Source organism: Vulpes vulpes, chromosome 4 (genome assembly GCF_048418805.1).
Source record: "Vulpes vulpes isolate BD-2025 chromosome 4, VulVul3, whole genome shotgun sequence".
Classification (NCBI taxonomy): Eukaryota; Metazoa; Chordata; class Mammalia; order Carnivora; family Canidae; genus Vulpes; species Vulpes vulpes.
In genome coordinates this window covers 71,056,545-71,083,422 of record NC_132783.1, presented here as the reverse complement: position 1 = coordinate 71,083,422, position 26,878 = coordinate 71,056,545, and the positions used below count along the sequence as shown (strand labels likewise).

General features: G+C 37.6%; 1 protein-coding gene across 8 annotated transcripts in view; it reads left to right on the top strand.

Annotated features, from left to right (window-relative positions):
* FAM13C (family with sequence similarity 13 member C) overlaps window positions 1–26,878 on the top strand; it is a 147,569-nt gene that overhangs the window by 117,249 nt on the left and 3,442 nt on the right. For 4 of the 8 annotated variants that reach the window (XM_072756043.1, XM_026013537.2, XM_026013531.2 and 1 more), the window contains 7 exons: window positions 6,358–6,568; window positions 7,123–7,261; window positions 12,333–12,414; window positions 13,849–14,060; window positions 21,959–22,054; window positions 23,420–23,619; window positions 25,161–25,262. In XM_072756043.1, the coding sequence (XP_072612144.1) occupies window positions 6,358–6,568; window positions 7,123–7,261; window positions 12,333–12,414; window positions 13,849–14,060; window positions 21,959–22,054; window positions 23,420–23,619; window positions 25,161–25,262 (1,042 nt within the window). The remainder of the gene's footprint in view (window positions 1–6,357; window positions 6,569–7,122; window positions 7,262–12,332; window positions 12,415–13,848; window positions 14,061–21,958; window positions 22,055–23,419; window positions 23,620–25,160; window positions 25,263–26,878) is intronic. The other 4 variants (XM_072756044.1, XM_072756042.1, XM_026013536.2 and 1 more) reach the window with 1 other exon arrangement.

Here is a 26,878-nt window from a genome sequence, read left to right as displayed (position 1 = left end):
TAGTCACCTGGTAGATCTGTCTAGAAGATTGTTTCTTCTTTCCTCCCCAAGTTGGACATTTAGTTTGGTGCCTCCAAAAATATGAATTATTCTTGTTTCAGATGTTCTACTCCAAAACAATACAAAGCATGGATTTCTTCCCTTTCTCATTATTACAGGATCTGGAGATCTTGCATCTTTCTCAGCATAGGTCATGTTACCAAAGCCCACAGTAGAGTTCTGATTTAAGATAGAAGTCACTAAGAGTCTGAAGACCTCAATCTTTCATGGGCTAGAAGTTGATGTTTGCTGTATGTTTCCTCAGTGCAAACTCAACCTTTGTCACCTACCTCTCCTTCCTTCTCACCCATCCCTACCACCATGGTGTCTCTTTGCTTTTATTCTTATTCTTCTCCCACAGCTTTCTGGTTGCTTCTTTTTCTCACACACAACCTTGCCACTTTGTCTTCCTCTGTCTGTATACATTCTAGTTGTCTTTACTGTCTATTTGTCTTTTTTTTTTTACCTTGGGACTTTACTTTGCTAAGCTAGTTATGAAATTAAAATATATTTAAGATATTTAATTTTGTCTAGGCACGTAAAGTTAGTGAATATTATTTTTATACTGAAAATTTGGATGAGTTCAAACTGTTTACTCTTCCTAAAATTATACTACTGTGTTAGCATAATATAATAGTATATAGTATAAACAACATGTTAGTGAAATTACAATGTGATTTTTCCTTTGGTTGGGCTTTTGTTGATACTGCTTTTTTAAAATTTTAAAAAAAATTTTTAATTTTTAATTTTTTGCTTTTTTTAACTAGAGGTCATTTATTCCTTATTCATACCATTGAGACTAAAAATTCTAAAAAAAATTTAAGAGTCCATTATGAAGCTGCATATAAGTTATGATTGGATTTATAAAATAATCAGTGTCAACGTACCCTGAAGATTTATGTATTTAGGCATTTCTATGATTTAAATGTTATGTTCACTTGGTAAAAAAGTGCTGTATATGTTAGGTATAATTGCAATGACTCAAGAAAAAAATATTCTGAAATTGTCCTCTTAAAATATTCTAGGGAACAAGAGGGATGGGATTAAATTTAAGAACTACTCACAGGGGTGCCTGGCTGGCTTAGTTGTTACAGCATGTGACTCTTGATCATGAGGTTGTGAGTTCAAGCCCCACAGTGGGTGTGGGACTTACTTTAAAAATTTGTACTTGGTTGTCCTTACAATAATCATACAGTAAATAAAAACACAATAAAAATATAAAAGAACTACTCACAAACCTAAAACCTAAATCTGTATTTACTGGTGAAAATTTAATTAGAAGATTGTAATAAAAAATGCAGAGGCAAAGAATAAGGTTAGATCTGAGCTGAATGAGGCTTCTTGATCCATGTAATTTTCTGGGTTTTAGGGAGAATTTTGGGATTTTTCATTGCTTAGCTAACCAAGTGCCCTAATCTATTAGCCATTCATTTTAATTGAAGCCAATACATTGACTCCTTCAAAATGAAACTGTAGAAGGCAGATTTGGGGAGGTGCATGCTGAGATCAGACTCAGACTCTGTCTTCTGAACTCCATACCTACACATATCCAGGGCTTACTGGGCATTTCCACTGGATGACTAAAAGTGCCTCTTTAACTCAGTGTATCCAGAACTGAATTCATCCTTCTCTATCCCAGCCAACTCCTCTCCTAAATTCCGTCTCTAGGTAAGAGGTAATACAAAACAATAGCAACTAACATTGATGGATTATTATGTCCCCTCCGTTGGGCACTGTCCTAAGTACCTGAGTTTCCTTGTCTTCTTTTAACCTTTTTAACACTTTATGAAATGGATACTATCATCATCTTACCCTGAAACAGGCCTTTAGCATGCAATAGACGGTTAATAAACATTTGTTGAGTGAATGAATTCCCTTAATATAGATAGGAAAACTGAGAAGGTAAAAGATTGAATAATCTGCCCCAGGTCACACATATGACAAAACTGGAGCTTGAATCTAAGTGTTTCTGAGCCTATATTCTATGCTAAAAAAATAGATTTATTTGAGAGACAGAAAGAGAGAGAAAGGGTAAGAGAAAAAGAGAAAGAGAGAGAGAGCATGAGCAGGGGGAGGGGGAGAGGAAGAGAGAATCTCAAGCAGAGTCCCCACTGAGCATGGAGTCTGACCTGGGCCTTGATCACATGACCCTGAGATCATGACCTGACCTGACCTGAGCTGAAACCAAGAGTTGGATGCTTGACTGACTGAGCCACCAGGTGCCCCTAGATCCTATGCTTTTATCCATGATGGTAAGGTGGCTCTTATACCTGCAGAGTGCCTGCCATAAAGCTTAGTCCTCCTTTCACAATGACAAATTTCTTACCCTTGTAGCTCCCAGGTGTTTCTATTGTGGCTGTCCACAGAAGCTGGCACTAAGAAACCTATTTGGAGTGCCAGCCACACCCCACTCAGTAACTTGGCTAGCTTCATAACCCAGAATCTCTTTTCATCTGTCCTCATTCCTACCCCACCCATTCTAACCTTGGAGATACTGTTCCTCCTCTCTTGGTAGTCTCGAAGGAAGCAAGCTCACCTGTCTCCCTAGATTTAGTTACTGAGGTGACCTCAAGTTTACCCATGTTCTCTCTTTTGTGACTTCCTTTGTACCTTCAGATGCTCAAATTCAACATACCTAAAATTGGACCCATTGTGTATCCATCCATCAGATATTTTGGAGTTGTTTCTAGTTTTTGTTCTGCTGGCCCTCTTTGGGTGAGGCTGGTTGAGAACTCTGATTCTTTTCCCTTTTTAGAGTGATGGACATAGTTATGGTTCATCTAGCTTTTAAAACCAAAAAGGCTGACAATTTGGCATTTTAGAATGTCCTGAATGCCCACCTATAAAAGCTGAATGCCCACCATGAAGGACAAATTTGGACAAGAGTGCAAATTAGCAAATCCACAAGACTATGACTAATTTATTACTTGATTAGATTTCAGCAGTACATCTCAACTGGTTGCAGATAGAGATTTATTTGAATTTTGAATTGCTTTAAAAATTCACATTAGATATATTTAAAAATCTGACTGACTCATTCAACAGCTGTAATACAGCATCTGTTTCTACCTGGGGTTGCAGCAAGATCAGAAGTGGTCTCTTGGCTTTCACATAATGATGATAATTATTTCTCTTCTGTTCCCTATTGTTCAGTGAGTGGGCTGCCGAAAACACTGTTTGGTTCCCAGGGTCAGAGATGTGGAATCATCTACCATGTGCAGTGGTCAGACCTTCCTTGGTGATAATATAATTTATATCACCTTCCATCCTGAATTTAAAATGGAAATCTTTTTTTATTATCAGCCTCATGTAGTTATTATTAAGATTAAATACATGCAAAAACTCTTACAAGTTGAGCACATAGTGAGTCACTCCAGATATATTACATATGATTATTTTTACTTATTTATAAATAAGAACTGGTAGGAGGGACAATATGTTGAAGGGTATATTGGTTCTCATTTCCCATATTAACCCCATAGGGACTTGAGTGTATAGTTGGTGTTCAATAGGAGAGCATAATATTCAATTCCTTATTCTGATGGTAATGCTTATTAAAATGATAGTTCTCATGTCTGCTGTGTTTAGCAGCTTCTGTGTCTTATCTCAGTGTTGCACCAAATATGCTAGAAAAAGTTGCATGGACAAACATTGTTAGTTTTAATAGGAATTTATTTTAATGTGTATCAGTTAAAAAAAAAAGTAACTAGCACATCAAATCCATTATTTCTTGGCCATCATAACCTAAGATGAAGCTGAAATTAAAAAAAAGAAAACAAAAACTACTGGTTCAAATTTATCTAAAATACATAGTAAATATATTAATTTATGTAAAATATGTACTTCTTTGCTCTATTTATCTATCATTTATATATATCTACATACAGATATAGATCTTTCTTGACTTACAATGGGGTTACATACAGATAAACCCACTGTAAATTGAAAATATTGTAAGTCAAAAGTGCACTGAATCCATAGCCTACTAAACATCCTAGCTTAGCCTAGCCTACCTGAAAGGAACTCAGAGCATGTATATGAGGGCAGCCTGGGTAGCTCAGCAGTTTAGGGCTGCCTTTGGCCCAGGTTGTCCCACAACCTGGAGACCCAGGATTGAGTCCCACATCATGCTGCTTGCATGGAGCCTGCTTGCATGGAGCCTGCTTCTCCCTCTGCCTGTGTCTCTGCCTCTCTCTCTCGCTCTGTGTCTCTCATGAATAAATCTTTAAAAAAAAAAACAACACTTATATGAGCCTACAGTTGGGCAAAATTCTCTAACACAAAAAGCCAACCTTATAATAAAATGTTGAATATCTCATAAAACTTACTGAATACTATACTGAAAGTGGAAACAGAATGGCTGTATGGAGAATAGTTTTAAGTGTGTTGGTTGCTTCCCCTCGAGACTATGTTGTTGACTGGGAGCTGTGGCTCGCTGCCACTGCCCAGAATCACAGGAGTATTGTACTCTGTGGACCCTTTTCAGTCAGATGTCCAGGAGCCCAAGCGCTTCCATTTTAGCATTATAAAACAGCACTAAGAGACTGTTAGTTTTGACCTTAGGGCCACCGCTGAGCTGAAGAGCTGGAGGCCTCAGACCTTTTTCCCATTTCAACAAAAATACACTCGTCCCAGGTGCTTGCTAAAGATTCTTTTCTTCCCCGTCATTATTAGCAAAATACTCTGTTCAGAAAGAGGTATTATGAATAAAATGCCTTTCTTCTTGGTAACTTCTTGGTAACTTCTTAAACCTAGTGGTTTAAGAAAAGGATTGGTAAAGAAATTGTACACTTCCTGGTGGGTTTTGAAGGTGATTGTTAGCATATGTTGTGATTTATTGATTAGTAACTCTTACTCAGTGTTACTCCTCAGGGCTCCTGCCAAACCGTGTTTTCTGGGTAAATGATTTTTAGCAAGGGTGTTGCCTGTGGTGAGTTGTCAGACAGGAACACCCCTTGCTTGCAGGCCTGGGAACTGGTGTTCATCTGGCCCCACCTCTCAGGCGCTGATAAAATGCTGTCAGTGAGCTTCAGAAGCACAAATAGGAGGCATTATCTGGGCTCCCAGTCTGCAGCTCAACAGCAAAGAAGCCAGTTGAAAACACAGAAGGGATCAGACCTTTGATGTTACACAAAGCAAATTGCATTTCAAGCTCTAAAGAACATGAGCCATTCTAAACCTGATTAAGAGTCATCCGGCACCAAATTTTGATAAATGTTTATTTTGGAAAAGTAGATTGCAGGGTTTTCCGATTCTGCTTATTCACCCAGAAAACATTTCTTCATTTGAGGTAGGAGTAAGAGAAAGTCTTGAGTTGTTCTGAGTTATTTGCTCGAAAAATTGAGGAATTTGTTTTGGCTGCTGCTTGATTAACTGTCTGGAGCCCATGATGTAGAGATTCTCATCCTGTCCACTCAGACTCCATATCCTGATGTTCCTCACTTCCCTGCCCTCACCTCCATAGCACAGGTGTGCCCACCTTCTGGACTGACCCTGGGGTGGGAAGCTAATGAGTTCATTTAGAGGGGGAATGATCATAGAATTCAGGCACAGACCTAGCATCCTAGTTGGGGAGAGGCCTTAGAGCAGGTTTCTGTTCTTATTTTTTATTTTTGTCAAAAACAAAATGCTACATAAAATTTTTAAAAAGAAACAGAATCACTCCTAATTCTTCCATGCTTTGTAGTTGCTAAATAGCTTCTTTGATCTTTTGGTGCATTTATTTGTACATAAATATATGCTTTTTACAGAAAATGGAATCCTTACTGCTTTGTTTTGAAATCTGTGGTTTTCATTTAGTATATTCTGAACATCATTCCATATTGATGAGTAGAGTTCTCCATCACTGCTGAGTGATTTTTTTTTTTTTTTGCCTCTCCCTTCCTCCTTCCCTTTTTCTCTCCTGCCTTCACTGGCATTTCTGTTGTCCCTTTTCTTCCTCATAGTCTATCCTCTTCTGCTCTAGTTTTATTTATTATTTCCTTTTTTCACTGTAACATTTTGTAATACAGCCTCCAACATATGCCAAATAATATAAAATAGAGGGGTTTTGTAGTTTGGGGCTCTGCTGATTTTATAATTCATACCAAAATAATTTGTGCTTCCATTTTTGTTGTTGGTGGTGGCAACTTTAAAATTTTCTGTCCAGGTTTTCAGAGAACAAACATGACAGTAGTTTGAAAGCCTTTCTTATCCTCAGAAGGAAGACATAACAGAGGCAAGACATTATAATGAATGTTTATGATCTCTACTTAGGAACATGACAGTCTCAAGGCCTCTGTCACTGCGAGGTCTTGACAACTACTCTTGTTTCCTCAGGCCCTGCACTAGTCCACAAAGATGGGCAGAATGAGGCAGACGGTGCACCAGAAGACCTCCAGTCTGTTGGGACTAGCAGGCTGCTCTTTCACATCACTGATGGTGACAACCCACTGCTGTCACCACGCTGCTCCATCTTCAGCCAAAGCCAGAGATTCAATTTAGACCCTGAATCAGCCCCTTCTCCACCCAGCACTCAACAGTTTATGATGTAAGAAAACATTCTTATCTTCGTTTCATACAGTTTTTCAAATACTACATGCATAACCTACAATGAAATATATGTCTGAAACAGTGCAATCTGCCTGCCAAACATAACTGTGAGTCCTGAACAATGAATGGCGAAAATCAGTGTACTTTTTAGTTGGGAATGCTGTGTTAGGTCTTCCTGTCTCAGGAAGAAATGGCCATGGAATGCAGGATACTCCAGGGCTTTCATGTTTGAACATTTTTGGTGAAATGACCAGAGTCCTACGTAAGAATATGTATATGCAGATATTGGGAATATCCTTCTTGGTGAGCTTAATATTTGTATTCTAGAAAAATGATGGCTTACAATAGCTGCCCTCCACCCCCAAAAGTGTGGAACTGCATACTTTTTTTTAAAAAAAATCGTATCAATAATTTTGATGCAGCTAAAATAAGTGCCCCTTGCCTGAAAATACATGCAGGGAGTCTCTAGTTTCTCATTGGTAACTTCTGTTAGAGCAGCGTTATGGGAAGACCGTGGGTTTTGATGACTGTCCCTCCCTGCAATTGTTGCAGGCCCCGAAGTTCTTCACGTTGCAGTTGTGGCGATGGCAAGGAGCTGCAGACCATTACCCAGCTCACCAAGCACATCCAGAGCCTCAAGCGAAAAATTCGGAAATTTGAAGAAAAATTTGAACAAGAAAAAAAATACCGGGTAAGGGCCCTGTGGTTTAAAATAAGAGTGAATTGTATTAGAGGTATGTGGGCTTTCCTGTCCTTCCTTTCTGGGTACCCCTCTGTGCCAGGGGGCAGCTGTTTTCACTTGCCAACTCAGGACCCATCGTAAATTGAGTTCCCTCTCTGGATCTGTCCTATTCTCACAGGCTGTAATTGGACCCTGTTAAGATATTTCCTAGTAATGGATTATAACTCTTGTTTCCAAACTGATTTGATTATTGGTCCCCCCATCCCCACCCCCAGGAGCACAACTATCACTAATGTTTCTAGGACTGAAATTTGGATAGCTTTTGAATTATGATCTTATTTTTTTTCTTTAACCTTTTACCATTTATAGTTTTGTAAGAACCTATTAAGGACCCAAAGGTCAGAATCTCTAAATTGTAGAACAGAATGAGGGGCAGAGAGAGAGCGAGAGAGAGTGCACCTTCTTTGACATAAGAGTACCTCTGGTTGGTAGATGAGGACCTATCAAGTGACATTTGTTTAGGCCACTCAAACAACAAATCCCAGTCCATCCTTTCCTGTCAGAGAGACACCAGTCTCTTCATGCTGGTGCTGCAGTGTTGTAATGATGAACCTTTTCTTTTATTATATGAGAAGCAGTAGAGAGGTAGGTGTCCTCATTGCCAATGCTAGTTTTATTTATTTTCCTTAATGGTGACCATGGCATAGACAAAAATCATATTCTATAGAATTGCACAAAGATATTGGGTCTTTGGCAGAGGGCCCAGACAGCTTGTTATCAGAATAAAAGAGAACAGGGAATAATGTCTCATACATCTTGAAATATTTAAAGGCTTACTAAGCACTTGGTACAGAGGCAATTGGCACATCCCGGTGAGTGGGATAAGATCTGGAGAGGGAGGTGAGAGTGGGTGATATTCCACTCTTCCGTTCTTCCTATCCTATCCTATTTCCCACACTGGCTTCAAATTCACTAAAAGAGGGGGATAAGGAATGATTTTTTTTTAGCTTTGCACATTAAAAAAAATCAGACTGCTTTTCAAGACAACCTTAGGGTGTTGAAGATTCTTTTCTTCTTTAAAGTCAGGGAGTGACAGCTACTTACTGTCTTTTACCTCTTTAGAATAGGAAGGAACTCTACACATAATGAGTACAGCTTTTATTTTATAGATAAGGAAACTGAAGCCAAGAAAAGACTTGTAACCTGCCTGGGGTAGTCGTGCTCTATCTGCTCAGATTGAGGGGGGTAGATTAAAGATGAGTAGATTTTGCAATGGAGGAATAGAAGTAAAACTTGTTAGTGCCCACATTTTTTAAAGTTTAAGATATCTTGAGAGAAGCTGATTTTCTATTTACTGCTGGAATATTATTGGATCTGTTATATCCTCACATTGGAAACAGTAGAGTAACAGCTAGGGGCTCCATTCCCAGGGCCTGCTAATAGTTATTACCTGGCAATCTTTAAATGAAGCTGATCTGGATTTGAATCTGACACGGCTCATTAGGGACTTTGTGACTTTGGACTTGTTACTTTATCTTTCTGAGTCTCAGTTCATCCATCTGCATAGTGGAGTTAATATTACTAGTGAGTATTAAATGAGGGTATGCATGTAAAATGTTTATTTTAGTGTTTGGCACAAAGTAAGTAAGTGGACCTAGGCATCATTAACTTTTTAATCTGTTTGAATGATATTTGACCATGCAATCCCATAACAGCCTCTGCCTTGTCCAAAAATGAAGAAGAATTGTATACATTCTTTACCAAATTTTCCTACCTACAGCTACAGACCCTAGACTACTTCTCTTACCTATAGCATCCACCCAACAGGCTGCTTATTTTGGGAAAGAATTTCTCCTGGCACCTCCTGCCAGGATAAATTTGTCTAGAGAAGTTTCCAAGCAAATGCATGGCGAAACAACACATTTAAACATTCACAAATGCTGGTGGATGAATTTGGGAGCAATAGAGGAAGGCCTCATGGTCACCACTGCCTCTGTGTGTATAGACATCTCTGGTGTAACCAGAACCTTCCATGTCTCAGGGAACGGGGCTTCCCTTCACCTTTCCTGTCAGGGTGCCAGGCTGTGGTTAGAGGTTTGACATGGCAGTGGACTTTTAATTGGTTGCTGTGTGTAAGGATTTCCTTCCTGGTGGGCTCGTTGTGGAATTAATAGCACCACAGCTAATGTTTTAGTTTGAGCTCTTGCTGAGCCTCGGTGTTAGTCCAGTGCCTTGGCACACACATATCTTTTCTCTGTTGAATGTGGCCATTGTACATTCCTATCCAAAACCATATTTATTCCCTACAATTTTAATTTAATTTAACTATAGTTAGACTAATGGAGTTAGAAGAGGCTGTTTCAGCCAGATGTCCACTGTTTGTGAAATTAGAGAATGTTAAAATTAAAGGGGTCGGTCAGTCTTCATTTTCATTTGACCATTGGAGGGATTGAAGCTTAAAGAAGGGAAGTAACTTCCCCAAGATGACACAGTGAAAAATTGACCTAGCTAAGACAACTCAAGCCTTTTCATTCCTAATCCAGAATTCTTTCTAATGTGTCTTTTGAACTGTCTTTGACAGACCATAAATCTGATCCAGGGGTACCCTCAGTCATGTGCTTTGGAGGTCCCATTTTAATTGCACTGAACAAAATACAGCTAATTAGCAACTTTGTGACTTTGAACTTGTTACTTTATCTTTCTGAGTTTGTAATTTGGGGGTTTATATCTTCTTGGAGTCTATTAAACTGGAATATTTCAGTTTAGAAGTTAGGGGGCTTGAAGAGCCACAGCTTATATATGAAAACTTTCATGTAGTTTGAAAGCTGTCACCTTGTGAGCTTATTTAACCTCTTTTGAAAGCTTCTCCGGGAGTAGAGATATAAAAAATTTATTTCAGAAGATGATTTCAAGCTTTAAAATATTTTGTCAGAAAAAAAATCAGCCTAAAATTTTTCCTGAGTCCATTTGTGGTAATGAAAGCTGGTGGTCCTTGGTGTAGCTGGTGTTTTAGGTTTCTGTTCTTGTTCTCAACATTGTTTTAAAAGATGGAACTGTATAGAGCATATCCAATGAGAAAAATGTGTTCCAGATGAACAAGATGTGTTTTCAGATCAAAGTGGAGAATTCTGTGAGGATTTTTAGAAACCAAATGTAAAATATTGGCTGTCTATACAATCAGACTGTTACCCAAAGCCAGCACTATAAACTACATATTAGGGAAGTGGTACAGTGCATCATTCTAGTACATCCTGGATAGAGGAGGTGTGTCCTCATGCCACTGTCCGTGGTACTGAAACCAGGGCTTCACTCAGGGAAACATCCATACTATTCTGTTTGAGCAACACTAGGAAATAACCACTGTTATTTTCCTTCAGTCTTCTTTTTTTCACCTTGATTTTTAAATGTATGTTTTTACATCACTCTAGAAGTGATGGAACCATGCCTTTTGTTTCACAATTAATATATTTAATCTCATGTACATTTTTTTAATAGAGTACATGTGTAAGCTGGAGGAGGAGGGATAAAGAGAGAGAGGGAAAGAGACACTCTCACGCTGAGTGTGGAGCCTGATACTGGGCTCGATCTCAGGACCATAAGATCATGACCTGAGCCAAAATCAAGAGTCAGACACCCAACCAATAAGCCATCCAGGTACCCCTAATCCCATGTACTTTTGATGACCATGTCATACAAGCACTGTTTTTTCCTTTGAACCTAGGAGGGATATATTTCTCTCTCGATGCATCTCTCACCAACAACTTTCTGATGTTACATGGACTTAGTGGATCCTTAAAAAAACATATGGCAGAGCCCCTAGACTTAGCCGCTGTCAAATGTACACATTCCTGGCGATATTATAATTATGATCAAGGCATCTTGAACATTCCTATATAGTCCTGTGTATACACAATTCAGAGTAACTGTTAATCTTCTTGAGCCTTCATTGAGGTTAACAAGGTGGCTTTATTTATTTAAGAAAGATCTTACTGACCTATGGGGGTGTAGGCTAAATATGTTTGGCCACCCTTCTTTCTTTGTTTCTCTTTCCTGTGGAAAATCCACTTTTATGTTCTGAGAAAAAAATCCAGAAATCAAAGTGAATGATTTGTTTTAATGGATTTATGTCTTTCCAGAATAAAATATATGTTCCTATTGCCACCTCCAAGTTCTATTAACTACTTGGTAAGATACACAACCCCTACATATATGTTTGTTGGTGAAGACTTATCCAGAATTCCTGTGAGTCTGGTAGTAACACTACTACCATCACCACTGCCAGTAATAATATTTGTAATTCTAGTTAACACACCTGTAGGGTGTAGCATATGCCAGTAACTGATTTCACTATTTTATATATACCAACTAATTTACCCCTCACAGTAATTCTATGGAGATGCTGTTATAATCCTCATCTGGTAGATGAAGCTGAAGCTAAGTAATTTGCCCAAGGTCACACACATACGATTAAGTTTTACTTTAATGCTAGCCCAGTAGGATACTCAGTCCATAGACAGTGAGATGGTTAGAAATCTGGGTATCCCCCTGAAGTACTAACTTCTCAGACTGTTGTCAGGTTTTAGAGATCCTGGTGTCTCCTTTCTCCAGTTTCATGGAAATAACTGATAGGAGCTAAATCTTCCAGCTTGTCAGTATAACCCAGATATGTTGTGGTCATAAACTATGTGTGTGAGCACAGGCAAGGTAGTAAGCACTGCTTCATATTAGTATAGCTGTCTATACTGATATGATGAATGGCCAGGCAACCAAGTGTGGGATGACTGACTGTTAGACTGCAGGAGACTCTGGTGTGGTTAGGGCTATGTGAAAAGTGTTGAGTAACTGAGCATGTTTAGATACAGTGCCCTTCCATGACAAGAATGAAAGTGTGGAGGAGGTCAAGAATGTTTGCTCTATTTTTCAGAAGGAACTCTACAGCTGGAATTATCACATCTGACTCTCCAGGTTTATATGTTTCTGAACTACCTTTGTGTGTCTCAGCTATTTAAAAATGTTTTTCCTTTTTTCTTTTTCTTTTCCTCTCTACCTCCCTCCTACCCACACTTTCCCCTCCTTGTAGCCTTCACATGGTGACAAGACTTCTAATCCTGAAGTCCTGAAATGGATGAATGATTTGGCTAAAGGTCGTAAACAACTCAAAGGTAAGGGCCAGTCAAGGGTTTCTTTGTCCAGAAAGGAAGCAGTTAAAATATTGCTAATGTGCTTCCAGGCACTTTTTATTCTTTTCCACTTATGCCCCCTTTAACCTTGCCTCTCACCTAGATTGGAGGCTTCATTCTGAAATAAAGGGTCTTGGGTCTCTTTCATTATTTGGCCCCATCTAATAATTCCCCTTATAAAGAGACTGGGGAACTCCAGAGTCTGAAGTGGAATGATTCACTTCAGTGCCAGAAACATTTCAACATGTGGAGTATTACCTTCCCTGGGTTACTAGATTCTTGGATATTAAAGGCCTGAGCAATCATTTACTCTGCATACCCCATTGCACAGATGCAGACATTTATGTCCAGAGATAGTGACAAGTTATGTAGCTGGGAAGTAGTAGGTGTAAAATTCAGTTCTCCTACCTCCTAATCCAGTATTCTTTTTCTGTATTTCTCTAGAGATGGTGATCTGAGTATTAATTAACTCTAAAATTCATTTAAAAATACTATGATATTTATCCATAAAATTTATTTTCTTCCTTTCTCCACATTCTTATTTCAAAACTTAGAGATGTGGGAATTTTTCCAAATTTCTAAAAGGGTGGCAATAAGAAACTGAAAGGGAATATTAATTCAGTGGTATTAAACTGTAATGATGTCACAGGTTTATAAAATATGCAGTATTTAAACACAGCAGGGTCTAACTAAAAAACAAACATCAAACAAAGAAAATGAGCTATGTAATTGAGAAATCAATACAAATGGCCATGTTGAAATGATCAGTCTCTTAGCATTTTCTGAAATGTAATTTCCTGACATGTCCCAGGTGGCTTTTTTAACTATGTAGGCTTATATAAAACCACATTGAAATAATGGTCATTCCTGGTCATTCCTGTTAGAAGATAACATTAAACATAATTATGAAATCTGTTAAGTTGGGACTGGCACTCCCATCTCCCCTTTCCCATCCCTCCTGCATTTCCTCAGATGTCTGCATGTGTAATGCCTTACAGAAGTGCTTGCATTTATATACACAGGGGGATCATAATGGCACAAAACTTCCAAACTCAAGTAAATGAACCTTTGTGTGTAGAATTCTAGATGTTATGGTGGGTAATGGGTGAAAACTTTGGGGCAGTACCACTGGTCTTCCTCTAGAACTCATCCTCTGAAATCTAAACCACTGAGTTACTTCTATACATTAGTTACTCCATTTACATGAGATTCCAGCCTCTAGAGCCCTTTGTTTCTACATCTGATTGGGAGTTAATGCTGTTGGTTCTGGTTTTAGGGCTCCCCTTGCCATGGAAAGCCATCAGCAATACCATCCATTTCTACTGACTTCATATCAGTGATTGGAATTTCTGAAGGGCTCTCTACTCTTAAGCCCAGTGAGTTCTTGTTCATGGTAACTCATGGCATTTCTCTTAGAACTAAAGCTGAAGCTCTCAGAAGAACAAGGAAGTGCCCCCAAAGGCCCACCTAGAAACCTGTCCTGTGAGCAACCTGCAGTCGCCAGAGAGAATGGGAAGCCAGAAGCTGTGGGCCCTGAGCCATGCTCCTCTGGAGAGGAGACTCCAGATGCTGTGTTGACATGCCTGAAGGAGAAGAGAGAGCAGCTTCCTGCTCAGGAGGATTCTAAGGTACCTTACCATATCTGCATAGGCCCCAACACTCAATACAGTGCCAGTGAGATGATGGGTTTGACCAATTTATAAGAGCACTTGGCACCACATTACCATCTTTAGGAGACTGGCTCTGAAATTTCAGTCAGGTGAATTATTAGTAAGTTATTGGCCATGACCAAGGGTGTTGCCGCTTAATTCCAGGATATCATTCTAGAAGTTAATAGTATTCTATGTTGGTGGGAAGCAAATGGCAAAGATATTAGGGTATGTCATATCCCTCCTCTACTTCCCCCAATAAGTTAGCAAATCAACCCAAGATTAGTATCATGATCCCATTTCACCAGTTTTACTAAAAATATAATGAAGCCAGGATGAGGTATACATAGTAAGGAAAATGGTTTAGTATCTTATATAATAAGAATAGAAAAGTATGGGGATCCCTGGGTGGCGCAGCGGTTTGGCACCTGCCTTTGGCCCAGGGCGCGATCCTGGAGACCCGGGATCGAATCCCACATCGGGCTCCCGGTGCATGGAGCCTGCTTCTCCCTCTGCCTGTGTCTCTGTCTCTCTCTCTCTCTCTCTCTCTGTGACTATCAAAAATTTAAAAAAAAAAAAAATTAAAAAAAAAAAAAAGAAAAGTAGCCTTTTTCGAAGAGTGTTAGGTAATAAGATTCAGACATTCAGGTAGGGTTGTCAATTAGGATTTTGGATATATGAGCCTAGAGCTTGAAGAAGATATTTATTGTATTTTACAAAGAAGATAATGAAAGCAAGTAGTATTTACATGGTTAGTGCCTTCTCATCCTGTACATTTATGTTTACATTTCACTTATGCCAGAGTACCTTCTTTGTAGTCTTTTTTTTAAAGATTTTATTTATTTATGAGAAAGAGAGAGAGAGAGAGAGCCAGAGAGCATGATCAGGGAGAGGGGCAGAGGGTAAAGCAGATTCCCCACTGGGCAAGGAGCCTGATGTGGGGTTTAATTCCAGGACCATGAGATCATGACCTGAGCCAAAGGCAGACGCCTAACTGACTGGGCCACCCAGACACCTCTTTTGTAGTCCTTTCTGTTTCAACTCTAAAAGTGGATTGGTTGCCTTTAATTTCTTGAATAAGAGTTGTAGCTCTCCTATCATAGCTCTAATTATGCTGTATGACATTTTTTGTCTCTCATTTGATACTTTAGACCTCTTGAGTTAGGAGAGCTGTTTGTAGCTCATGATCCTACACTGTCTGTACATAGTGGTATTGAGAAAATGTTTGCTGAGTGAATGGACAGATGAATGAACTAGCATATTTAACTTTGAAAGCAAGTCTTCTTGAGGAGAATGCTGCCTTTACCTGTTCGATTGCACATTATCTAGTCTTAGTCATAAGATGGCAACATACACTAAATCCCCAAAGGCTCAGCATATGTTCCTGGACTTGTCTTTTACATAGAGACTTGTGATCTACAATCAGAAATGGGACTTTGGCCACCTCTATTTTTTATGAAATATGTTTATAATTAAAAATAGTCAATTATATGTTGTGAGAAGTGAATAGGTTTTCATCTACTTGGCCAACCCATTCCCTCCCCACCATAGATTCTAGATTTTTGTGGTAGCCAGTGGATAAGTGGGTAACACACACACACACACACACACACACACACACACCTGTGGTTTTTCCATCTTTTAGTGCTTCTGATGGTCTTTCTTGTATTTTCTAGTTACCTTAGTCACATCTATAAAATAAGGTTGGCAGCACCGAAGTTCTAATTCTATGTTCTACTTGATTAGTGCAGTGAAGAATGACTTAGGATTGGTATAGTAGATTTAGATCAGTGCTCAACAGCCACTTTCTAGTCATGTACACTTAGCAAGTAAACTAATTGAGATTCAGTTTCCTTATCTATAAAATACAGACAGTACCTACTTACATAATTATTGTGACAATAAGGAAGATTCCATGGACTGGTGGGCAGTCATTCATTTGCAAAGATATTCGAGTGCCTATTACATGTTGTGAAGTATGATATACATCCTGGATATAATACAATAGAGAAGTTATGGGGATTTCTGCCCTCACAGAGCTCATGTGCTTCTGGGAATGGGATACAATAACAAACAGCTCAATAAATAAAATTATTAGAAATTTTCATAAGTACTGTGCAAAGAATTAAACAGATACTATTATAGAAAATAATGGGTATGGTTTCTATTTGTATAGGGTGATTAGGAAGGCCAATAGGTGACACATTAAATTCTTCATTAAGAAGAAGCTACAGGCCAAGAGAGCAACAAAAAGCATTTTTGGCAGATGGAAATGCAAATATGAAGACCTTGACGGAAGAGCTTGCATGTACTTGGAATTCTTGGGTCTGAGGGCTAGAGCACAGGATGGTATGAGATGAAGTCAGAAAGATAGATTGGGGGCCTTGACACAGTACCTTTTAGGGTAGTAGAAAGTATTGGAAAGCTGTTGAGTGGTTGAAAACAGGAAAGTGACACAGTGTGATTTACATCTAAAAGATCTGATTGCTATGTGAAGAATAAAAATGATAGGGGGAAAGAGTGGAAAGGGAAGATGAAATAGGTGGTTTGGATTAGCATGATAGCCCTAGAGAGGGAAAGATATAGACACATTCAAAGTATATTTTGGATGTAGAATCAAAAGGATATGATGAATCATTGGGTGGTAGGGAGTAAAGGAAAGCAAGAATCCAAGATGATAATGGGTCCATTTACTGAGATGGGGAATACTATAGGAGGAACAGGTTGGGGATGAGACTGGAAACTTAAAAGGTCTGTTTTGAACATGTTTATTTTGAGATCTTTGAGCAATACTGTGAACAACCATCCTTGGTTTCCTTGGATTTTCCTGGATGCTGAAAATGTCAAATACTTTCATCCTGGGAAGATACAGATGGTTGGTCACCCTACTGAGGCATCTAAGTCAAATATAGGCACAAGCACATGAGAGTCTACAGATCAGAGAAGCATGTTTGTGTTCTTTGGAAGTTATCTGCACTTAAATGACAATTTATTTCTATTATTTTAAATTAAGTGTCTGTTGAATTGTTTAATAAATGTCAGAAGCCCCTTCAGATAAAGCTAGTATCTCTGCAGTAGGTTAAAGTTAGGCCCTTTAAGGACACCTGGGTGGCTGAGTCAGTTAAGCATCTGCCTTTGGCTCAGATCATGATCCTGGTGTCCTGAGATTGAGTCCTACATTGGGCTCCCTGCTCAGTGGGGAGCCTGCTTCTCCGGCTCCCTGCTTGTACTCTCTCTCACTTTTACTCTGTCTCTTGAGAGTTAATAAATTTAAAAAAATCTTTAAAGTTAGGTCTTTTAAATAGAAAGCATAGTGGAACATGTGGCCCTCAGTATCTAATGCTGTAGTATTGTTCCTGGGGAAGTTTAATATAGCAGACCTTAATGTGGCTAGTTAGCTATTAGGTGGTTCCTAATGGAGAATCCAAAAATCATAGCAGAAACCAACGAAGGTTTGCAAATTTTCACAGTAGCTATATTATTCCTGGCTCCTCAGTGAGCTCATTAGTGTTTGAGATTATCTGATTAGGTCCCATTTCTTTAAACTCAAATTGACAGATGATTTCCATCTGGGATCCTTGCTTTACTGCTGAAAATACATTAAATATTAAAACTTCCAAGGTGAAGAATTGTTTCTTCTCCAAAGAGACTTTTGTGAAATTTTTGCATTTGGTGTTTGGTCAGAGCCCATACTAAAGCTGACAAATCTTACAGCGTTGCCTTGTCAGTCTACTGCTATAGAGCAATTTTCCTCCTCTTCTATTGTATGATTTTTGGAGGTACTTACTTCTGGGCCACAGGTTATCCACTGAGCCCTGAAAGTGAATGTATCATCTTCTGGGTCTGATTGTGGTGTTTTTTTTTAATGTCCTTTTCTTTTGAAAATACTGAATTGGTGTTGGCACATTATACCCATTTTATTGCTCTTTCTGAGAAGTGTAGGTGGTGTTAGGGGCATGGCACAAACTACCAACTGGATGAGTAACAGCAGTAACTTCTGGCCCTTTACCAACTGCAGCATCTTTGAGGAGGAAAGATTTTTAAAAATCATTTTATTTTTTAAAATCAAAGGAAAATACAGTGATTAGTGTGTTGTTATATATCGAAGAGAGGGAAACTTATAGGTAAAGGGCACCAAAAGGAAGATCCCATTAAATTCTTTTGCCTACTTTTCCATTTAAAAAATAAAAAAATAGTTTTCTTAATAGATACTACCTTACATAGTTTAAAACAAAATGTAAAAGGCTACACATTAAAAAGACTCACCCCATCTGCCCACTCTAGCTCTGAAGTCTCCCATCCTCAAGCAGGTTACTATTGTTAGTGTGTTATGTGTACTTTTTGAGTTTCTATATAAAGTATATACAAGAAAATATCAATATACATTCTTAAATTGTCCTCTTTTAAAACAAAAAATAACACATTATATAATTATCCCTTTTCACTTTGTATATTCTGCATAGCTTTTTGTATAAAGAAATAGTCACATTCTTTTATTTTTAAAATTTATTTAATAGCACCATGGTATTCCTTTTTTAGTAATGTACAACATGATAGTAACCTGAAATCAGCTAGTTTGTAGCTTAAATAACCTGACTCTTTGCCAGGGACATTTACATATGCTAACTTATAAAAACAATACAATATCAGTATAACGGTATTATTTCTGCATATTAAAGATCTAAGGTTCCGACCTTAAATAATTTTCCATGTTAAAAATAGGTAAGTTTTAAAGTTGGTTGTCTGAACTTATGTCCTCTGGTTTCAAGGCCAATATTAATCTGCAGTCTCCTGCTTAGAAGTCTTTTAAATTTACCAAGCCATTCTCTTTGGCAGTTGCTTTGTATGATTATGTTCATTACTGATTTTCCACATTGTTTGACTTGCTAGTTCAAAAGTCAGATGTGTTCCCTATATACTTTCTCACTTGGTGAGGGGCTGAGGAGGCCCAGACACAGGGAAGGCTTGGCAACACTTGACTCTCTAAAGTTAGAGTAATTGATTCCCATCATCACTCATTGTCCAGAGAGGAGAATGTTCTTTTACTTCCCTCTTTAGGAGAGATCTTAGTAATGGGGCTTATTTTTTCAAATATGAAATGTGAAGGTTTAATGTGAAGGAATACATGGGAGTAATGCCATGGGGATAAAGGAAAACAAGCATGATGGTAAAAGCATATAAGTTATGGCAGTTTTTCCCCAAACAACTTTCTTACCAGGGCCTAGAAAGAAATATACATAGGATTTCTACTCAGCCACAGTTCTGTCTTGCCAGCTTGTTTGGGATCTACTATTCCAAATAACCTACTAGGTTGATGATTCAAAAAACCTACTAGTTAAGGGTCTAGAAATTTTTTTGTGGCAAAGTTATCAAGCTGTCGACAAATCATATCAAACTGTCCTATGCACATCCCCTCCTGCTCACCCTCTTATACTGTCCACTCTTTATGATGCCATAAAAAAATGGAGAAGGAAGTTAGAGTAGGTATCTTTGGAACTTCTCTCCTTTTGTCTTTAAATCTGACAACCCATTCATGCTCTGGATCTCTCTCTCTCTCTCTCTGGCTATTTCAGGTTACTCAACATTGTCTTTGGTTCCCCCATTCATAAAACAAAAATCAAAAGTTAGATACATCTGACATACCATGGACAGTCACCAATATGCAGAACTAGGCAGGGAGGATGCATTTCAGAAATAGTCATTGAATATAGAGGGAACAATAGTCTGATTCTTAGGAGAAAATGGCTGAGGAATAGCCATGTTGAAATGTATGTCTGCCCCCTTAGATTTGAGGTACCTATTCAAGCAGAGCCTACCTCTTGACTGATCTTCCTTCATGGAGATTGGCTTTGCTGGCCTTCCATAGCTTCTCTCTATAGGTCTGTGAGTGGAAGACTGCTCCTGGCATATAGGCTGATGAGTAACACTTCTTGTTCAGACAGTCTGTCTTCCTATTTGAGGATGAGCACTTACAGAATTACTTTTGACAATGTCTTGTACTTGTAGCCATTGAACCCTCATGTCTCTTTGAGGATTGCTTTGATAATAATTCTAAGAGTAAAATCATGCACTCATCAGAGTGAAAGATGAGTGCTTACATTGTACATGGATGCTGATTTTCATCTGGCATCTGTGGAAGATACTTTTCTGCAATGGCATTCATCATTTTAATAAGCTTTTGGGTCACTTTCTTTTTCTCTTTTAAGAATAAATTTAGCTTTTCTAGAATCCAAAGAGAATATACTAAAAATAAAATCACAAAAATCTAACTGATGCTTTATAACAGTTAAATGCATCATTTTCTGAAGTGCTTTCTATGGAATATAAGTCCCAATGAGATACTGAAAAAAAAAAAAACACTAAATGTTTTCTGAACTTGGCCTGAGAATTTTCTTTATTACCTATTAAAATCCCATGGCATACATGAAAGGATGTTTTTTTCATGGTAAGATGTATCATAACCAAGAAAATATTTAAGGAATGATGGGGCCAGTAAATGAAAGGCTCTTGGGGTTACTTAACCAATATCTAAAATACTTCTACAGAAAGAAGTGATCTTTCTTTCTACTGAAAACAAAACAGCCTTATGGTATAGTCTGAGGAATTACATGAAGATTGTTAAAAATTAGGGTGCCTTTGCTTATAAACCTGGATTGAAAAATTTATAGCAGGGAAGGGAATATGTAAGGTACTATGAAAATTTCTTAAAATAATGTGATATAATCTTTGTTCTCAAGAAATTTCGAATTCATTTGGGCAGACATAACTGAAACACAGAAAATAATCAAGGTCCAGATAATAAAACAGAGAAGTTCAGAATAGAGGGACATAAATATGGGCCAGAACGATTCTCAACTGGGACAAGGGTAGCATGTGAATAACTAGGAAATTTAAAAAAAACACATATTTAAGCCATGTTCTTTTCCTTCAAAATCCCTCTGGGGGATCTGGAAGACAGAGAAGCAGGCAGCACACTTAGGTATTTGTATTTTGACAAAGGATACTTGGATGATTATGCTATGTGCTATTTCTGCTACTCCCTTCCTGCCATCTGATCAGAGTGAAAGGGAAATTGTACGTAGTAAATAAGTAGCAAATTAATGTAGGATACATAGCAGGGAGGAAAACCAAGGCAAGCAGAGGTTTGGTTACTTTGGACGGAAATGTGATGGTGGGGTAGATAGGTAGAGGACTGATAAATAGGAAGCTATTTAAACTCTTATGCACAACGTGACCTGTTAAAAATAGTGCTTTGGGATGGATCATACAGCAGAGAGTTAGGAGAATACATTCTTGGACCAAGAGATTGTGAAATTTTTTAGTTGGGAGGAGCTTTGTAATTCCAGCCTCCTTGTTGTGTAGGTAAGAAATTGAGTCAAATAAGTTATTGTTGTATCCAAAATACACTGTCAGAGCTAGCCAGTAAGCTAATATATACTCCAAGCTTGATTGTGATAAAGAACTAAATGAGGTTGATTTTGTGAATATAATCATGAAAATCCAGATAAAATACATGTATCAAAAGAAAAATTGATAGGTCTCAATCACATACTGGTTTTTCAAGAATGAAGAAGTAAATAACAGGCTTCTTACCATTTACATATTTAGAATTCCTTCAGAAAGCTTTAAAAACATCTTTCTAAGCTTGGACCTAGCCTTTAAGAAACTTTATCTAGCCTTTAAGAAACATTGGCATGTACTTTAAACAGTATCTTATAAGTGATTTCCCTTTTTCTAATTACTGTTGCATTATAGTATTTATTAATCCCTTATTTTGAGGCTTCAAAACTGTTTTTTTTTTTTTTGCCTGCTAAAAATACTGACATGTTTTTATTCTTGTCTAAGAAAGGAACAATAATTAATTTCATGTTTTTCAGGTAGCTAAGCAAGACAAGAACCTCATAAAGCCTCTTTATGACCGATACAGGATTATCAAGCAAATCTTGTCAACACCTTCCCTTATTCCAACAATTGTAAGTCAGGATGCTCATCTAACTAGAAACCTTTACTTGTGTTTGGTATTGTTTAGGTAGGAAAACAGCACAATGACAGTTATAAAGAAGCTTTCTTGGCAATATATACTGCTAACAAGGCCAGTTGTTATTTCAAAAAATAGAAATGTGGTCTCCTTCAAACCCAGTATTATACTTAACATAGCTGATAATTAAAATTACTATGAAAAATTAATTTATAGCAATTGCATTTTTAAGCCAGTTTTAATGCTTTCATTTCTTGGGTGAGGATAACAAATGATGAACTTCAATTTGGCATTATCTAATTTACAACACAGCTAGACCAAACAGAGCCTTTCTATTCTATGTGTTGATTTTTCTTCTTGAATAAGAAAATTGACTACATGTTCCTTGAGATAATGTGATATTTGTTTTTGGTACTATTTGACCATCGTTATGTAAGATGTAAGATTTATTTCAAAAGAAAATATGGCTACTGAAATTGAATTAGACTATTTTTAATAAAGAATGACTTATGGGAATACAGAACTAGAAAAGCACCACAAATTCTACTCCATTAATATTCAAACAGTCACTTGCTCAAGATATCAATATAAAAAGGAATAAATGTTAACAAATATACATTTAAGTATACCTGACTACATTTATACTTTCACAATTTTAAAGACAAAGACAATAGTGAGTCATAATCTCTAAAATTTTTCCATTAAGGAAGCATGATTTAAAATGGTTTGTGATTTTCAGATTTCCTTGTAAGAAAATCTTTTAGTTGTGATAAGCAGTAGCAGAACACATTAAGGAATAACTCCGTTTTGCTTTGGACTTCATAGAGCTCTTACCTGAATTTGTCAGTTTTCTCAGTATCCTCCAAATGTAGTCCACACCAGGACCTGCTTTTGGGTATTTCTGGATGACAAAAGGTGTCTGAAATCCATCTCATCCTAATTCATGTAACTGTTATGAAGCTGCAGGCCCAGAAGGTCAGTTTTCTCAATATCCTCCAAATGTAGTCCACACCAGGACCTGCTTTTGGGTATTTCTGGATGACAAAAGGTGTCTGAAATCCATCTCATCCTAATTCATGTAACTGTTATGAAGCTGCAGGCCCAGAAGGTCTGGGTGAAAGGGAGAAACTAGTCGGTAGTGCAGCCCAGATTGACCATAACCTGGGTACCTCTTTGCTCATTAACTTTGCGAGTTTTTTGATGCAACTAAGGAAGAGTTCCTCTTGGTAGCTTCCTTCTGGTTTTTCAGTAGACACAGGTGTCACCTACTCTTTTCATAGTATCTGTTTATGGTTCCTCTTCCTGTTTTTAGTTCAAAAGGCACATAGCATTTTGTGACTTTAACTCTGCTTGTGATAAGCAGGAGGAAGAGGACTCTGATGAAGACTGTCCACAGGGAAGCCAACAACCGTCTTTGCTAGATCCAGCAGCTCACCTTCCTGTTGGCGACCACCTCACCTTCTCTAATGAGACTGAGCCTGTTAGGGTCCTGCTGCCAGATGAAAAAAAAGAAATTAAACAACCAGCCCTATCCATGTCCAATTTACATGAGGCCACTATGTGAGTGTGAATCCTGAGTATGGAGACTCTTTTCAACTCCTTCTGGTCTGGGATAACTTATATGTGCATACAAAATTCATAAGAACTATTAGATTCTCTAAAAAATGTGAACCACCAGAGGGTAGCCTAAATGCATAATCTGGTTGCTCTCTTGACTAGAGAATGGAGAAGACAAAGCTATGAGGAACCAACACTCCCAATAAGACATAAAGGTGCCACAAATGCTAACATTCAGTTTCCTATAGTTGCAGTTTTCTCAGCAGGGTCTGGTACCAGTCTAATTCTCAGCAACGTGTGAAGCAGAGCTGGCTTTTGAAAATGCTGGAAAAAAAGGAATTGGGATCTTATGTGGGTCAACACTTATTAGGCCTTTATCCTAGTCTGTTCCATTTAGATGAGATGGTTTCTCCAGCCTGGGAATCCCCTTGGCCATAAGTAAATGAGCCCTTCAAGAACTATTTGTATTTTCATTAACATTATTATTAATGTTACGTGATTCAGTAGCTGGCATTCCTCTTGATCATTTGACCTTCTTCAGTTTGTATATTACAGGCCAGTTTATAAGATTTCCTTTAACATGTATTACTATAGTGTGGTGATTGTATACCTCAAGATAGGGAGGGAACCCCCCAAAATATCTGAGGTGAGACTAAGAACTAAGTTGTAAATTGGTATTTTAGTGTGCTTGTAGAATCAGCTGGTACCTCAGTCAGTTTCAACTCAGAGAAGTAACCTGTTTGGAAGCAGAAAATCAATCTTCCTTCAGCCTCTCTTTTTCCCTTTTTTTCCCCTCTATTCCCTCTTTATTTATTGTTGGTTGGTTGTTCTTAAGCAGCTGTTCTTAACTTTTGGGAGTTGTTGGAATCTTTTCTTCTTCTTCTTCTTTCTTCTTTTTTCTTCTTCTTCTTCTTTCTTCTTCTTCTTTCTTCTTCTTCTTTTCTTCTTTTTTTTTCTTAGAAAATGTCAATATATTATTTCAAGGGGTTCAAAGTTCTAAAACTATGTACAAGTTCCCTACATAAAAATTTCTGCTCTAAAGTGTGTCTTTTCTCTTGTCTTAGTAGAATGAAGTAGAATTTGCAGTGTAATTCTAGCTTTATTTTAAATAAAATCTGTTTCATTCCCAAGGGCTTCACCATTTTTTCCATACTCTATATTAAGGATAGAATTGTCTTCAAACTCTCTTCTTCTTGTGCCTCTTAGGTCTAGTCTAGTCTATCATCAAATACTGATGAGTATTCTTTCAAAATGTCTCTTTCTCCCTCATCCCTTCATATGGTTATTATTCTCACCACATCTTATAATGGACTCTGTTGGGCTTGCCTTCTGTCTGTCCTTTCTCTTCTCCTATGACATTGTTTTCATCATCTGTTTATGTGATTCCCTATGATCAGGTTCTACATGTATGTATTTATTCAAAATATACTCTTTTAGGCAGAACCCTTCTGTATCATAATATGATTGACTGAATAGATAAATTATATAATGTCTCAATCATGCCAGAACTCAGTAATGGCATATATATTGTTTACTTGATATAGGCCTGTACTTCTTGACCATCTCCGAGAAACTAGGGCTGACAAGAAGAGACTTCGGAAAGCCTTAAGGGACTTTGAAGAACAGTTTTTTAAACAAACGGGAAGGTAAGTATGGGTGGAGATTTTTTTAAGCTAGTATTTCTTAGGGAACTATTGTTAAGAATGAGTTTCTGGCAGGAACAGTGACTTTATACAAGATATAAATTTTCACAGTGACTTAGACTCAAGATCTGTCTAATGCAACATTCTAATAGTGCCATTATTAGGTTATGTTTTATGGGAGGCTGTAGCTATCAAGTTTGACATCAGGCTTTAAAAAATAAAGGATGAAATCCAAATTTCCCTAACTTTGCATAATAAATCTCTTTATAATTTTTGAATTTATCTAAACATTTAGAAATCTATTTGATTTTTAAATCCATATAACTTTTGGTTCATGGTTACTTAGTTTCACAAGTTATTCCCTGTTTCACTAAATAATTTTTCTTTTGCTTCAAATACATCTTTTAAACTTCAGGGTCTGCCCTTAATTATTTATTTTCAGGTCAAAAGTTCATAGCTATTCCTTCTATCCCTAAAATAAATGTTTAGCTGTATCCTCACTTTGTCTACTTTTCTTTGTCAACCTAAGTCTTATTAGGCATTTCAATTAGTTTCCTCTAAATTATGGTGTATTGTCAATGTATATGTCAACTTTTATATGTACAAGTTATATATGTATTTATATGCATATAATTATGTATGTGTATGTATGTGTATATACATATACATATATATGCATATATACATACACATATAATATACATATACATATATATATATATATAATCATAAGATTCAGGATTATTGATCTACTTCTGGAAGAGACAAATCATTTAGCTATCCTGAGTCTGTTTCCATGGTTACAAGAAGAAATGGTTGGACTTCTGGAATACTTTGGGAAGCTATAGTTGTCATGTGGGATGTCAATATTAAAAATAATAAAGTGTTTGCCAAAGCACAAAGATATTAAGGTGGCAGAGGCAGGAGTCAGTGATACAACTGGCCCCTCGGTATTCTTCTCCATCTATGTTATCTGTCCTTCCTGAGTTGGCTTTGATTATAGCAGACTGAGGGTCGACCTGATGGACTGGGACTATTTTCTATAGCATCCTAAAAGATTAGTCTACTCACCTCTTAGCAGTTTTTCCATTTCAGTCCTCCAGAGCTGTACACTAGAACTGGACCTATTGAATCAGAAACTTTTTGTCTTCAGCAAATACAAATGTAACCCACTTTGTTTTCTACCTGGAATCTTCCATTTCCAGTTGATTGCTACAAGTCCAAGTTATTTACCCTTCTGCTGATATTAACTATCTAGTGAAAAATGTTATGTGGCTGTTAAATTTGAAATATAGGGATGTCTGGGTGGCTCAGTGGTTGAGCACCTGCCTTTGGCCCAGGGCATGATCCTGGAGTCCTGAGATCAAGTCCCATGTTGGGCCCCCTGCATGGAGCCCACTTTTCTCTCTGGCTATGTCTCTGCCTCTCTCTCGCTGTGTCTTTCATGAATGAATGAATGAATGAATGAATAAATAAATAAATAAACAAACAAACAAAATCTTTAAAAAAGATTTAGAATATAAAACATAGTTTTCTTTTTCCATTTCCATTTTTTCCCTTTACAGAATTTCCATACAGATGTAAATTTACATTTACATTTTTTTAACCTATATGTACCC